We start from the raw sequence: 16,099 nt of genomic DNA, 5'->3' as shown, positions 1-16,099 counted from the left end.
TCTTGGCATGAAACCATACTATACATATGGCTTTCTTTCTCTTACACTGTTTAGAATTCGTCCCGCTTGAGAACGAGTTCCATTTGATCATATTATTTGTGATTACTCGGTAACTTAACTTTAGGGGACAATTTCAAAAGCTGGAACACGAATAATCATGTTCAACACAACCACGTAACCCTAAATAGCGTAAATTATTAGGCTTACATTACACGTTTGACATGTTTCAGTAAATTAATGTTAATGTTTCGGCACTAATGACCTTGGCTAGTTAATGACAGAAAGGCCGTAACACAAAAATACAGCACGCAGAGATTAAATGATTAGAGACCATATATGTTCAACACATTTGTCTGTAGGCTAATTTAATCATTAACATTACCACCTGACGAAAAGTCAAACGAGCAATACAGATCCTTCCGTGAAGTCAAATGAGCTCTTGTACGTATTCATTAAAGTTAGGCAGATTAAATGCAACAATTAACTACATATGTTATGACCTATATATATATATTAAATATGTCATTGGCCCTAAATAGAAGTGTTGCAGGATCCATCTTGAACAAAACATCAAAAATAGCTAGGCTACATCTAATTTCACAAATGTTGTTTTGCTATTATCACATGTTTTTAACAGCCCATTTCAACAGCACAAACAAAAATCTATTTACCGTAGTAAAATATTGTCTTGGCCTTAATAGCCTACTTTTATAAATATTGACTGGATTTGTGTTTTTTTAGTCCAGTCAATATTTGCAATTCTAAATGTTAACTGGATTTGAAAATATCAATTAATTTAATGTTTTTTTTTTGTTGTTGTTTTTTCTGCAGACTTAATATAATATAATATGTCTTCTTAACTAAGCACAGGTAAAAAAATTAGTTCAACATATATTTTTTTGCTCTTCTTTTTGGTGTACTTTATGACCACTAACACATACATTGTATGGATGTGTGTAGTATGAATGAGTACTACATCCGTCATGTTGTCATTATCACGATCAGCGTCAGTTGCGTTGCTTCTCTGCCATTCATAAATTCTCTCCCGTGGCCTTATGGGATGGTAGGCTAAAGTGTCCATCATATGCACTTCAGAATTTTACCTGAAGAGGTCATCCTGGGATTTTCTGCATAATCCTGGAATCAGACTACTACTTTTGTCACACTTTTCTTTTCTTTTTTTTGGAAAGTGCTATTTTAGATGAAGCCTCGGATTCATGCGTTATAGGTCTACAGTTAGATTATTGGTTCACTGTGGAAAGATGGGCTACATCATATAACATGTCACAACATCCAGAAGACTTTTAACTGTGTCACTTTTTCAGAAATGAAAATCTAAATTTGATGATTCATAAAATGAGGATGTTCTAAGAGCATAAAACTCGAAATAGTTTCCTTCCAGCTTTATACAACTTGCTCTGCATGTCCAAAAACATACAGACCCTGGTGAAAATACAGCAACTTTTTAGTAGTCTTCTAACAGGACTTTTAAGGCTCATATCTGAAGGATCAAACACTTATTTCAGAAAAATTAAAGAGTTTTCCCAGCCGTTCTTTGCAGGATGGCTTCAAATGAAGGCTGATTTGACTAGCCTTGAACTAAGCATCCCAGTATCTGCTCAACTCCACTGAACGCTGAATAAATTAGACATGCTTTTGTTTAAAGGCAGCTAACCATGACTCTTCATCATGGCACTTGTTATCTCTATATATAACATATACATGTGTGGAGATATTGGCTCACAGTAGTGTAGTACAAGTGTGTGCCACTAGGTGGAGCTTTTCCTAATTTGGAAGCACACTGTTAAAAAATAATGTTGGTTTAATATAAAAAGTAAGTAACCTGGTTGCTGTACAAATTCGAGTTTATCGACATTAAAAATTTGAGTTGAAACAATGAAGGAAATTGGTTTAATAAATAGAAATTCAAATTATTATTGTATCTTAACCACATAAAAAATTTGATAAATCATGAAATTTGGCATGTTTTACTGCGCCATTGTTACGACCCAAAATAGGGACCAACATTAGAGCCATCCATAAAGGTGTATAAACCCAAATCACAAAGGCCATGGTAGTAAAAAGAAAGATTTATTTACAACAAATTAACAAAAACAAACAAACATATAAAACTTAAAGTAAGGACTGGTGAGCTAAACTAATCTAAACTACAACTCAGTGTTAATTCTTTCCTAACTCCCGAGAAACACAAAAGAAAATACATAAACAAATCTTCCGGGTCAGCTTCCTTACCTATGCTTTCCCACTAACCTAACATAACTAAACAAACAAAAACTCACCATCCTGTACAAAAGAAACCAGAAACACAACAGGTTTCCAGAGGTAGGCTTCCCCCCCCCCCTCCAAACTGAAGTTTCACCAGCAGCTCTTAAGTAGGCAGAGGCCTCAGGTGTTAGGCATAATCAGGCTCCACCCCCATCCAATTGGCAGCTATTCTCAGACAGGAAAGAAAACAAGAGAAAGAGTAGGGGCTCGTAACAGCCATCACTAATAAAAACACACAATTACCCAATAAGCTTCTTTTTTAAAAAAAGAAAATATTTTAATAATATTTGAATAAAGGTTGTCGATTCTCAAAAATGTTCATTGTATTAACTCAAATTGTTAATTTCAATGGACTCAAAATTAAGGCAACCAAGTAACTTATTTTTTTAATTATTTTTTTACAGTGCACAATCTGAAATCTTTTGCATGTCTCCAATTTTCAGTTTTCATTATACTAAAACCACAAGCACCACCACTTATAAATGTGTAAATATTGATAGACATTAAGATTGTTTATGCAGATGGATGCTTAGGCCTACAATACAGTTTGAGTTCAGAAAGATTTGTTCTGCTCACCGAGGCTGCATTTATTTGTTAAAAATACAGTAAACATTTTAATATATTCTGAAATATTATTACTATTACTTTTATATTTGAAAATATTTTCAGGGTCATTTATTTCTGCGATGAAAAGCAGAATTTTCAGCATCTCAGTGTCACAGTCAGGATCCTTCAGAAATCATTCTGATTTGCTGCTCAAGAAATCTTTTTATTATTATTATTATCAAAACGGTTGCTTAACATTTTTGAAAGCGTGATAGTTTTTTTCCAGGATTATTTGGTGAACAGAAAGTTCAAAATAATAAGAAATCTTAAGTTCTTAATTAACAAAGTTTTGTGAACGTTTCTTTGTTTTGTATGAAAAGGCTTATTTAGAATAAAAAATCTTAATCGCATTTCCCAGGACATTTCAGCACTTTCCAAAGGGCAAAACTGGCAAATTCATTATAACACAAACCCAAGACCACACAAATGAGAAGTTGTCCATTGCTCTCATGTCCTCTCCTTTCTTGAAAATACAAGCAAGAAAAACAGTCTCTTGTACTAATTGCATCCTGACAAGCTTCATTATATTATTTTCTTTTGCTTTGGGGGTGGAATTAACACTGTACTAATTCAACATCTAAAAGCTGTTCTAGAAACACCTTATTCATGATCTGTCTATTATCTTATCTGTGACGGAAGGTGAAAACAGGGTAAATAGAGAGAAACACTGACTCATTAAATATTTATAATCCTGCAGTCTCATCCATTCAGTTGTGCTAAGCACTGTCACACACTCGGCACCATTCGGCGAGCAATAGCCTTCATTTCAAAAGAACGATTGTATTTTACCCCTCAATGGCTCACACAGGCCAACAGGAAGAGCTACCGTGGGGCAGCAAACATCTATCATAAAGAAATCAAGGAGTAAGCAAAACTAATTTATGACTGAAGATATGGTTTATCTCTGCATTGCATGAACCTGGGTCATGCTGTTCTGAACTTTCTTACTCTGTCTATCACTGTTTTCTCCTAAACTTTTTTTCTTCAACATGTGTGTGCCTGACTGACCTCTGTTATGCAACATGTTCTGTCCTGCTGAGGCACCTCATTATGCAACCATTTCAACTGAAAATCTCTGGTCACGTGAAAAATCCATGCCCCTGTTATTGGTTATTAAGGTCTGTCCTTTGAAAAATTTTCAATTTAGCATTCATAACTATTATATTTTAATTAAAACATTACTTGTTTATTCGAACAGGCCTATATATATATATATATATATATATATATATATATATATATATATATATATATATATATATATATATATATATATATATATATATGTGTGTGTGTGTGTGTGTGTGTGTTAACTTAATTGCTTCCTTTTTTGGCTCACCAGCCATGAAATTAATTTATTAGCCTCAATATGGAAAATCTTTCCTGTTAAGAAGACCTCTGACTTCTGCAACTATTTTGATGAAACATACGCAGCAAATGATATAAATAGACAACAACATTTTTGAATAGGCCTAAGATATAAATAAATGTACTCGATAATGAACGAAATGTGTAGAAAGTAGCCTACTCTCAATATACAAAATACTAGTAACACTGTATAATGACTCACTGTTAAAAAACAGTCTCTAAAGTTAAAAATCGTAGATTTATTTATTTAAAAAAAGATAAGCTTCTGTTCTGCTAAAGGGTCAAAAATCAAAAGCCCATTTATTAATTTACTTGCTTATATCCGCGTGCGTCAATGAACTCCACCCAACACAAGCGCCAGCGAGGAAGACCCGCCTATCACTTTTCCACCAATCATATGCGTTCAGAAAACGCAAAGAGGCGGGGCCAAGTTTTGCACTTCATGCCCTCGCTAATTTTTGTTTCCTACAGTCACCTTCTCAACGCAATTTTAACCTGTACGATTTATGGTTTTGTTTGTTTCAACAAGTACGCATACTCGCATATTTGTGAGACGTAACAGTGATACCTCGATAAAGTTTAAGTTTTAAGAAATGGCCTACAGTTAACGGTGTCGGCTTTCAGATCCGCATGCATGTAAACATGTGCACGTCAGCGCGCGATTAACGTTTCCCGGTATCCGCGCACAAAAAGGATGGATGCTTATCTTTAAACTCAGGTAACGTTAACTGTCACTTTATTATGTTTTAAACTACTGGATTCGACATTGAATGCACGCGTATATTTACGCAATTCATAAATATTTACGGACAGTAAAACAGTAAGCGTGTCTCAAAACCTCCCTGGGCTCCCTATCTAGATAGCATTTTAGGCGCGTTAGAACGGAACAATGTTGTCTAGCTAGGCAGTTTTACTGTGTTTGAGCAACACCCTCGGATACCGGTTGTTGTTGTCGCTGACAGTAACCGGCTGCAGCCGGTTCAGACTGTGTTGATTCTGCTTCCGCCACTCGAGCTCTTGAGTGTCTTCAAATGTTACTGAACCGGTTGTTCAATTCTCGTATGACCGTTTACTCTAAATAATCTGACTCAATATTAATTTTCTAACATTGCGACCAGGGGTAGTTTCCTCTTATCTGTACGGCGTGATTTAATCTGTAATATAATTTGAACACAGGTATAACGTAATGGGAACTTAAAGAACCAGGAGCAGATTGTGCACAGTAGTTCTGCAGGCAGGTATTAAAACACAGAGGAGCACCAGATCAGCTGATGCTGTTAACATGACTTCGATTTTTTAGATGTGTTTCTTTCCCTCTGTTTTTAGGTCTCTTCATTCTCACCTCCACCTGCCTGTGTGTCAGTCATGGACGGCACTAGTGTGACTCTGACAGTGAGAGGGACCACAGCAGTGGGTAAGAGAAATCAATCGATAAAAGACTATAAAACAGTGTACAACTTTTAACAAAAACTTATTGTTACACTGTGCCATTGATACAGTTATATATTTAAGTACTGAGTAATATTAAATAACTACATGTTTACAATTTAGGTTATTGGTTGAAGGTTAGTTGCATGTAATTAATTTACTGTTATTACTATGGTAAGTACATGTGACATATGTAACAATGACACTTTAAAATAAAATGTTTAACAATGATTACATTGTCAAGGTGTGATGACGTTAAAAGTGCACTATGATTGGTTTTGTTCAATTGCTGAACATTAGTCTAGTAATAATATCCTGTCTATAGTAAATGCTATAAATGCGTTGTTTCGTTGTTCGAATAATGTTTATACAATTTTGATTAAAGGCAAACTTATGTTACAACAATGGTGCTTTTGTCATAGTTCTGAATAGAGTTTGAACTTGATGATAGATACAAGTATTTCAAAGGAAATCCTTTGTCCATTAAGACCTAAGAGTAAGGCATTCAGTTTGCATGCTTATAAACCAACCACTTGTACAGTTTTTTTATAATTGTAACAATTTAAGAAAATTGCTTGGTGTGATTTAAAGCGTTATATCATGTAATAATGTGTCAATGGGAATTTTACATTGTCAAGTCACCTTCATTTATAGCGATTTTTACAACACAGATGGTTTTAAAGCAGCTTTACAATGATAACAGGAAATTAATGGAAGAGAGATTGGTTTAGCTGTACATAAGCACTAGAAAAAGTTATCATCCAGTAAGTTTTTGATTCATTTTGTTGTAAAAGTCATTGGTTATTTACTCTGGGGCTAAAATAGAAAACTTCTGGCCCTTCATTTGCATGGCAACAGTGTTTGGTGGCCTGAGAACACAAACTTTGAGATGGGTTTTGAAGTAGTTTTTAAAGGATACTTTTATCATCTTCATGTAAACTTCAAAAACTCATGAATCTGTGAGAATTGAGATGGTATGCAAGCATTATGTGTTTGAATACGAATACACAGGCACGTCATTTTTCTTCATAAAATAACCGTTTTTAGTTGTTTCCACAGATCCATGTGAACAGGAATCATTTTGATAATGTTTTTTTTATCTGCACTGAGGGAAAGGGAAGGGAACATTACATTTACATGTTCATTTTTTTTTTTTGTTATCCAAAGTGACCTGCAAATAAGGATTACAACAGGATGTCTGGGTTTTTTAAATTATTATAAAGCATTTATGAAGCATTACCAATTAAAATGTAATTATTTGTGAGAATAATACAGTAATGTTTAGTTAATATTGTGTTCTCAAATCGAAAGTAACTTTGAGATGGATTAATAACCTATTTAGTGCATATTACGTATATTATTAATAATACTGATATATGTTTTAGTTACAACATGTATTTGCATTTCTGACATAGACATGCACTGATTCATATAATTATAGTAAAGTAAATAGGTGTTTAATGTGTATTATTAAAGAAAGTATTTTTTTGTAGTTTTGTTAATGGGTTACTTTGTAGTTAAGTGTTGACATACTGTATGATACTTAAATGAGTAATAAAAAAACCTGCCTGGAGACACATTTCTTCACTTATCGCAAAGGAGAAACTTATTTAGTCTTTTTTTCTGTATCAGGTGAGGTGATAGCAGTGGTTGGCAGTTGTGAAACCCTGGGCAGCTGGTGTCCTCAAAACGCTGTGACCCTTCAGCCAGCGGAGGAGGATGGGTACGTTTGCAATGCCATCCTATGTTTTGCTATAGCACAGCCACAGTTACCCTTGACACACATATTTATCTTCTATGTTTTGCCTGCTTGTCTCGTCTTACCCCAGCACCCTGTGGAGAGCAACCATTCAGGTTCCTAGAGGGCATGAAACCAAATATCGCTATTTCAAGGGATTCATTCTGGAAGCTAAGGTGAGATTTTCTTTTCTCAGTAAACAAAACTTGATATAAGGCATAAACTCATCTTTAAAGGTCCAACGGCGAATTGATTTCTCAACACCTTTAAAGAGCACTCTGTATTTATAGTTGTTGTTGTTGACTCATCATAATCTATGCAGTATCTAATGATATTGTTTAAACTTTTATGATATTCATGATGATTATATCCAACTGTTTTATTATACGTGTAAGACTGCAGATTCTCTTTAGAGAGTTATTTTGCATGTGGGAAATGTGTGTTAATGTCTTACAAACATTCCTCAATGGTTTGCTTTTATCCTTAGGGTACTAAAGTAATTAAATGTAATTTTCTTTAAGAATTTATGTAGTTTAATGTGTGTGTGTGTGTGTGTGTGTGTGTGTGTGTGTGTGTGTGTGTGTGTGTGTGTGTGTGTGTGTGTGTGTGTGTGTGTGTGTGTGTGTGTGTGTGTGTCTGTCTGTGTGTGTCTGTCTGTGTGTGTCTGTCTGTGTGTGTGTGTCTGTCTGTGTGTGTGTCTGTCTGTGTGTGTGTCTGTCTGTGTGGGTTGTCAGGTCTTTTTCACAACAGTTGTTAATCTCTTTAAGCTGAACTCGACTCAGTTCCGGGTAGTTTTTGTTTTAGTTTAGTTGTTCCTGGAGAATGAAGTTTCTGGAACAGTAGCTGCAGGTTTCCTGCGAGCCCCTCCTAACATGCTGTGTATTATGTATGACATAATATTTACATGTCATCTGCTTTGTCACAGCCATAAATATTCTCTTTAAATCTAGAAGCTGAATTATTTTTAACAAGGTTTAGGAATTTCCAGAATTTAGAACAATTTTCTCAGTTAAAAGTAATCTCATTAAATAACATCTGAAGCTAAATGGTAAGTACAGGGATTTTCAAAAAACAAAACAAAAATTCACATGTAGATAACCTGGAGATCTCTAGTTAAACACTGTGAATGGCAATGTGTTTCTTCTGACTAATTGGTCCACTTTTCAGATGTCAACCAACTGGCTGGCTGACAAGAAAGTGGTGAATATGCCTCATATTACTTTTTTCAGGAGTGAAACTTTGGTGTGAGTGGCCAAAGTGGACTTTGTTTTTCCAAAATCTGTCGATAATCTTAACCCCCATTTGGAATTACAGAATGCTGGTGGGCCATATCAAGTCATAGTCAATAGATGGGAGACCCATCAGCTGCCACGCTCGTTGAGTCCCTCAGGTATCTGATCCCAGAATAGTGCATATGTGTGTAATGAACCCGCAGACTCCCTCCATCATGGTTACTATATTCAGATCAGTTTGTCCTCTATACGTGCTTACTTCAGCTTTTTAAAGACAAGAAGAAACATTCACAACAAATTTCTCGTTTGACGTATTTCAAAGTGAATGAATCTAGTGGGAAGTAATGTAATATGGGATGGGTGTCTCTCAAAACGTTCCTGGAATTTAAAGTGGCCATGATTGTTGTCGGTTAATATTATTTTTCCCGGCACGTGTTTTAAAAAATAAAAAACAATGCATTGGTGAATCGTGCACAATAAAACCAGCGACATTTAATTTGAAAGTAAATAATCCTAATACCCTGGGCTTGTTGTGCATGAATAATTGATGCATGTTCTAAAGAAAATAATGATATTTTTTTTAATTTATTTTTTACATTTTATGTTGTCTCTAATGTTGATTTCAGTGTTATTTGTCATGGACAGATGTAATGTCAATAAAAGCCACTTAAGGGAACCTAATGGATCAATTATTAGAAACCCTAACATCTAGTGGGCTATTACCCGTCTTAGACAAACACAGCAAAGCTGTTTCCACTGGTGCATTCCTGGGTTTACAAGCAGTGCTTTTTTTTGCCTGCCCCTAATCTAGCCACTTTACTTTAATTCTTTAAAAGAAAATGTTTAGGCAGTTGCATTAATTGTTTTAAGTTTATTTATTTTTTACACTCAAAATTATACATTTTTTAAAATGCATGCATTTATCACTTGTTTATTTGCATGCACAACACACATTTAACACATGCATTGAACAAACTATTCAAAACAAAACATTTTAAGCGCATCTATGCTTTTTTTTTGTTGTTGTTTTTATTCGTTTTTGCTAGGCAGGATCCATAATTTGAATCAGATGTCAGAATTTCTTTGTTCTTGTATTGCCACAAAAAACATTTTGCTTGCATTGTAATACTTCTGGTAAATTATGCATTTTAGTTATTATTATTATTATTATTTAACTTTTATTAAGATTCATTTAACCAAATAATAATCTCTAGTGTTCTTCTTACATTCTAACATGCACAGTTTTGCATGTATAGAATATACTGGCTACAAATGTCTAGAGGTCCATCCAGTACATAGCACACTGAAGACTTCATTTTCCTCAGTACTGGTCTTTTGTAGAATGAGTGTTTGACCTTCCACACTAATTTTTGTTTGTCTTCCAGAACCAGAACTTGTGATTGACGATGGCCATTTTGGAGTCCATGGTAAGTTTGACATTAGGAACCACTTGAACATAAGTTTGAATGCACCCTCACCTGGAATTCACAACTTTTCATATGATGACTTTGTTTTAACATGCAAATTCTATTTGTTTGATCTGCAGATGGTGTTGAGTGTGTGGACTCTGGCTGGTTGACGTGCCAGACAGAAATTCGTCTCAGGCTTCATTACTCTGTGAAACCTCCAGTATCTATTACAAAGAATAAATTTAAGAAGTCTCGCTTCAGGTAACATCCTTCACAAAAGACAGAATTAAACACATTTAACCCTACAAATTAGCTCAGGATAATTTATGCCTTGTTCAGTTTTTTTGTGCATATCTTATTGGATTATGGTCATATTTACCATGTGTGAACGGCGATTTAGCATGTGGGAACAGCAGTCTTTCTCAGATCTAATTTCTGGAGATCCGTTTCAGTCTAGACTGATTTTGCATAGCTTTTTTGTCTTTATGTCACTTTCTTACGGCACTTAAAATGTAAACACGTCAGACGTTGTTGCAGAAAACAACAACGTGTTGTCAATGTGCAGTTCACAAAAAATTATAATTCAATGGAGGCATCTCTGTGGTCCAGTGATGAGGCGTCTTCACATCTTTCACTGTGCGGCAGAGATTACATATTCTAAGACAACATTGCAAACCCCTCCATGTTGTTTTTTGCTATTCTAACGCAACATCATTGGCATGGAAAGAAAGTGTAGATATTCTGGAAATCGAAACACTGGACAGACAAATATACACAATGTGGCCAATCAATCATTTAGATCAGATTTGAACTGACAGTGTTAACATAGTCTGTTTAGAATCACATGAGAAACAATTGACTACAGTATAGTAAATAGATTTCTTTTAGTATCAGATAATTAATGTAGGGAAAAACAATTGCAAGTGGCTAGTAGAGCTGGTACTAAACATTTATTTGTCTTTTTTGACTTCATGTTATACTATTTCGATGTCTGATTTTACTTTTCGAGAGTATGCTACAATATAATTTACCCAATTAATGGCTGTTTTAGATTGAAGCTGATGATCGAAGGTCTTGAGGAAGAAGAGGAGGAAAGCCCTTCAACATGGCATAAGATGACCACCACGCTGGAGACCAGTATGATCAGTGATGTCGGATATAGGTCTCGTCATTCCCAGCCAGAATGTGGATATGCCCTGGAAGCCTCCAAGTGGACAGAATACAGTATTCACACCATGTACCCCGACAACCTAGAGCTCACCTTTGAGTTCTTTGAGGTGTGTGAGCGATGGTGTTTTGTGTTGCTTCATATAAAGATTATGACCACAACTGTATCACAAACCATTTATGAATTGAGAAATCAACTTTCCCATGAGCTTTTGATATATAAAAGGTCATAATAATATAAGAATATTCTCTAAGTTTCAGAGCTGAAAACTTCCTTGTTAGTCAAAGAAAAGCTTTCATAGACACCAGGCCCAGCAAACAGTCCTGTGCTTCATACTTAGGTCATTGCGTGACGAAACACTGCCTCTACCACGCGTCTAATTCAGTAGCCCCGCCCACCGACTCATGGAGCTGTTCGTCTCGACGTGCTAGCTGGTCAACAACATTAAACATGCAGAGGAAGCTTAAGATATTGTGCTATTCCTGGTTGTGGAAGAACACAGTCGCTGCATAAGCTTCCTTCTGATCCTAATATTAGGAATGTGGTTGAACTTTATTTTTAATGAAGTTCCAGCTCACGTGGGGAAGACATGTTCACTTCAGTTCACTGCGGGATCGTTTTTAAACAAATCTCCGTTCGATGCTGGATTTAGATCCGACAGGAATGGTGCAGCACGCTTATGTGAGTAAAATGTGTTTTATATGTAATAGTATTGCATTGTTATTGATTGTTTTGCTTATGTGTACGTGTCTAACAGAGCATACCTTTAGCACGCTGGACTCGGACACGTATTGGCCATCGCTCGCAAAGCCCGGCAGGCCGATGAATCTAATTATTTGCTTGTTCTGCTATTCTCTTTCTCTCTCTCTCTCTCTCTCTCTCTCTCTCTCTCTCTCTCTCTCTCTCTCTCTCGCTCTCGCTCTCGCTCTCGCGCTCTCTCTCGTTGACATCTGAAGGGCGGCGCGTGCGCCAAACGTGTGTATGCGCGTGCGGTTCACTCTTATATCATCCGATCTTGTGAGCTATGTGTAATATAAAAATAATATAATAAGTCCAAACAATCGCGGTTCAATGAGAAATAAATCATTGTGTTTGTTTAAATAAGCTCATTGAATATGCAAATCTTATCCAATTCTAGCCGTGGGCGTTTACATTCAAGTCTCCAGTGCATCACGCCCATCAAAACCCAGCGTTTTGGAGAGAGCCTCGAAACCAGAGTAGAAAATAGCCTATTACTTATGATGTTTTTGAATGTAAAAACCACACAAACATCCGTAGTTGACCTCAGATAAAAAAAACAGTATAAAAAAAGGAAAAAAGTCAGTTCATGACACCTTTAAATTGATTGACATACATTTAGCATAGTTCTTCTTGGTGACTTGGTGACTCATATTCTGTCATGTCTTTGTGCTTTAGGAGGACTTGAGTGATGCTGTGACTCAGGGTGATGGCCATCCAGGCTACGTGGGCACCGCTTGCCTCTTGTCGTCCTCTTTCGGGGAGAGTGGCAAAGATCTGGGTGTGGTCACCCTGCCCATCATGAGCCGAAATGGCAGACACACTATTGGAAAAGTCAGAGGTATAATCTATACCACAATGCACTGGTTTTATTTTGTCTGGTCTTAGTTTCTTTTACACCATAAAACTAATGTATATTCCTGTTGCTCATGATGGGACTTGCTTGCACACATTTTCCCCTGTAAACATATCAACGACTTTAAATATAGTCATGCTGGCAAGATCCGCCCTGCTTGAATTGTAGCTTAGTAGCTAGATAATGTGCCATTTTATTGATGTGCTAAATTTTTAACTATTAAGTGTTGACACATTAAGTAAAGTAAATGCTTTTGTTCTTGATGCAATGTCAGTGGATTACCTGGTCACGCGTCCTATCCAAGGCCATCAGTGTGACATGAGTCAGTCTTTCGCCAAATACTGGAAGAAAAGGAGTGCTTTGGATGTAGGACACAGAGGAGCAGGGAGCTCACATGCTGCCAAGTGAGTAGCAAAAGTGTGGTTGATCTGCTATGAAAAACCTGAGCCTGTCCAATTGGATTTAATGTTTGTCCCACGACGAGGTGTCAGAAAAGCACACTAACTTTGCTAACACTAATTTTTCACCTGACTTTGCTGCATAAACAAAGCATGAAAAAGTATAAAAAAGTATATGTTTAACAGAAAGAAATATATCGCTTTTTTTATTTCAGGCATCACAAGATCAGGGAAAACACAATTGCCTCATTTTCAAGTGCAGCCAGCCATGTGAGTTTACCTAAATAAATGCACCTGTACCAAAATGCAAGAAGGTTCGTCATATAATACGAAAGGCTAAAGCATATCTGTTTCGTTTTCATCACAGGGAGCCGCTTATGTAGAGTTTGATGTTCATCTGTCTAAAGATTTAGTTCCAATCGTGTACCACGACCTCACCTGCTGTATTTCTTCTAAAAAGGTAACAATCACGTTAGGCTCACCAACTTTGTGATGGTGCAACAAGAAGTTACTTGTATCATTTGAACGACTCGCATTGTGTCCTTCAGTGCAGCTTTTGATTTGACTCTGACTGAAGCCTTCTTAAACCTTTTAAATTCAGACTTAAACAGTCATAAACACTGATTTAAATAGCAAAATATAAAAAAAGAAATCTCTCTTTACCTTTTACATTTTTTGTGTCCTTTTATAGAAAAACGACAAGAATGCAATGGTATTGTTCGAAGTGCCCGTAAAGGATCTTACGTTTGATCAACTTCAGCTTTTAAAAGTAAGACTTATTTTAGATTCTTTTTCCATGTTTGAACAATGAAATGCAATTATCTCAATGCTGATATTGATGAGTATGAATGTGTTTGTCTTTTTCAGCTGGCCCATACAACTGCCATGGAAGTTCAAGACCACAAAGGTACAACTGCAATTTGATCAGTTACCGTATATAAAGATAATAACTGATCATTATTTAACACTTAGGTTCCAGAAGTAAAAAATCGAATTCAAAATCTCCATAGTGAAAGACGTTTAGCGATAACATGCATCTTTCAAGATCGATCTATCATGAACTCTAAGATTGTTAAACAATTTTGTATTCCTATTGCACTTAACATTAGGTCATATAGGATGTGGTAGCAAGTTTTTCTGATAATGAAAATCACTGGCTGATTTTTTTTTTGACATAATTTGCAAGGATAGTTCATTAATAAGCAGACAATACAGTACTTTAAGAAAAGTTCAAATACATTGTTTGCTGTAAATCAGTGTTTTATTTTTAATATTGTTATGCTTATAGCTTTAAGCTTTAAATACTTACTGAACCCAGGTGTTGCTAAATAAACAGTTAACTGTTGAATAGATAAAGTTTTTAATTATTTTAGTAATTATTTATTTTGTGATGTTGTTATGTAGACTTGCAAGATGATGAGGAGGATGTTGATGAGCACCAGCCTTTCCCTTCCCTTTCACAGGTGTGACAGCTTTATATTTTCTTTTCATGTAAATCTTAATTTTAATTACCTAAGTTTTTATAAATAATGTTATGATTTTATATAAATATGATGCATATATGAAATATATATATATTTTTTTGTATTTTTTTGTTTGTAACTTTGTTCTTTATTATCGATCAGAAGATTTTCAAACATTGTGATAAATGGTTGTTTATATGGCCCACCCGTCCTGCTTGGTAAACTTGTCTTCATTTGACATCATGTTCCAGTTATTCCATGCTGTTCCAGAAAATGTGGGATTCAACATTGAGCTGAAGTGGATCTCGCAGTTTAAGGTTTGTGTGATGGTTTGATCTCTGTGTGAACATAGAAACAAAACCACCCTCATTGTATTTGTTCCTCTAAACAGGATGGCTCCTGGGATGCAAAACTCTCCACCTACTTCAACATGAATCAGTTCTTGGACATCATTCTCACATGCGTGCTGCAGAACGCCGGCAAGAGAAGGATAATCTTCTCATGTTTTGATCCTGATGTTTGCACAATGTAAGAGGCCTAGTTCAAACGCATATTCTAATAATACACTGATGTTTAGGACAATAACATAATAATAATATATTTTATGGTAACATTTTTTAATAAAGTCTTATTTGTTAACATTAGTTAATGCATTAACTAATATGAATTAACAGGGAGAAATTTTTTTTTACAGCATTACCTTTTTTAATGTTAGTTAATAAACGTGTTTGTGTTTGTTCACACTGCATTAACTAATGTTAACAGATATGTTTGACCTGTATGTTTAACATGTATTAGTAAATGCTGATATAAACATTAACTAAGATTAATAAATGCAGTAGAAGTATTTTTCATGTTAACATTTTAACATCTAAAGAACCCCTTTCAGCATCTTTTGTGCTAGTGAAAGCTTCCATAAGATGTTGCGTTTCTCATGGAACCATTTATAGAAATTTATAGAAACCAAGAAAAAAATTGTATTTTTAAACACATTATAAACCAGCAATGTATTACTTTAAAATTTATGTGTGCACAATAAGTCCAGGGACGTTTATTAAGAAAGTTAATAATTAGTCTGATTGCATGTTGTGTTTAAGTTGCAATAATTTGTGTTCTCTTCATCAGGGTGAGGCTAAAGCAGAATAAATACCCCATCCTATTTCTGACCCAAGGAGTGACAGACCTCTACCCTGAACTCATGGACATCCGCTGTCAGAGCACTAAGATAGCCATGAGCTTTGCTCAGAGCGAGAACATACTGGTGAGAGAACGCACATGGCCAGATGGTGTAATAGTACAGCTGTTGATACTTCAGAACATAGTTATGAAATCTCATGGAGAGATGCCCAGTTTGGCAGCGTAATAAAATGAAGTGAAGTGAAAGATATCTAATCATATTTTTCCGCTTC

At 35.5% G+C, this 16,099-nt stretch overlaps 1 protein-coding gene across 5 annotated transcripts in view; it reads left to right on the top strand.

Annotated features, from left to right (window-relative positions):
• The first annotated feature begins 4,822 nt into the window (after window positions 1-4,822).
• The window catches only part of gpcpd1 (glycerophosphocholine phosphodiesterase 1), a 17,468-nt gene continuing 6,191 nt past the window's right edge, over window positions 4,823-16,099 (top strand). The window contains exons 1-19 of one of the 5 annotated variants that reach the window (XM_067418071.1): window positions 4,823-4,978; window positions 5,437-5,494; window positions 5,587-5,674; window positions 7,321-7,411; window positions 7,518-7,602; window positions 8,741-8,816; window positions 10,044-10,085; window positions 10,205-10,328; window positions 11,119-11,344; window positions 12,652-12,814; window positions 13,104-13,233; window positions 13,443-13,497; window positions 13,595-13,687; window positions 13,919-13,996; window positions 14,095-14,134; window positions 14,632-14,690; window positions 14,942-15,007; window positions 15,082-15,218; window positions 15,816-15,951. In XM_067418071.1, coding sequence (XP_067274172.1) covers window positions 5,626-5,674; window positions 7,321-7,411; window positions 7,518-7,602; window positions 8,741-8,816; window positions 10,044-10,085; window positions 10,205-10,328; window positions 11,119-11,344; window positions 12,652-12,814; window positions 13,104-13,233; window positions 13,443-13,497; window positions 13,595-13,687; window positions 13,919-13,996; window positions 14,095-14,134; window positions 14,632-14,690; window positions 14,942-15,007; window positions 15,082-15,218; window positions 15,816-15,951 — 1,650 coding nt within the window. In that variant the 5' untranslated portion in view covers window positions 4,823-4,978; window positions 5,437-5,494; window positions 5,587-5,625. Of the gene's footprint in view, window positions 4,979-5,238; window positions 5,499-5,586; window positions 5,675-7,320; window positions 7,412-7,517; window positions 7,603-8,740; window positions 8,817-10,043; window positions 10,086-10,204; window positions 10,329-11,118; window positions 11,345-12,651; window positions 12,815-13,103; window positions 13,234-13,442; window positions 13,498-13,594; window positions 13,688-13,918; window positions 13,997-14,094; window positions 14,135-14,631; window positions 14,691-14,941; window positions 15,008-15,081; window positions 15,219-15,815; window positions 15,952-16,099 lie in introns of those variants that run through there. The other 4 variants (XM_067418070.1, XM_067418067.1, XM_067418069.1 and 1 more) reach the window with 4 other exon arrangements.

The sequence above is a fragment of the Pseudorasbora parva genome, chromosome 15 (assembly GCF_024679245.1).
Source record: "Pseudorasbora parva isolate DD20220531a chromosome 15, ASM2467924v1, whole genome shotgun sequence".
NCBI lineage: Eukaryota > Metazoa > Chordata > Actinopteri > Cypriniformes > Gobionidae > Pseudorasbora > Pseudorasbora parva.
The sequence above is the reverse complement of the archived record's forward strand: the minus strand, read 5'-3'. Positions and strand labels throughout refer to the sequence as shown.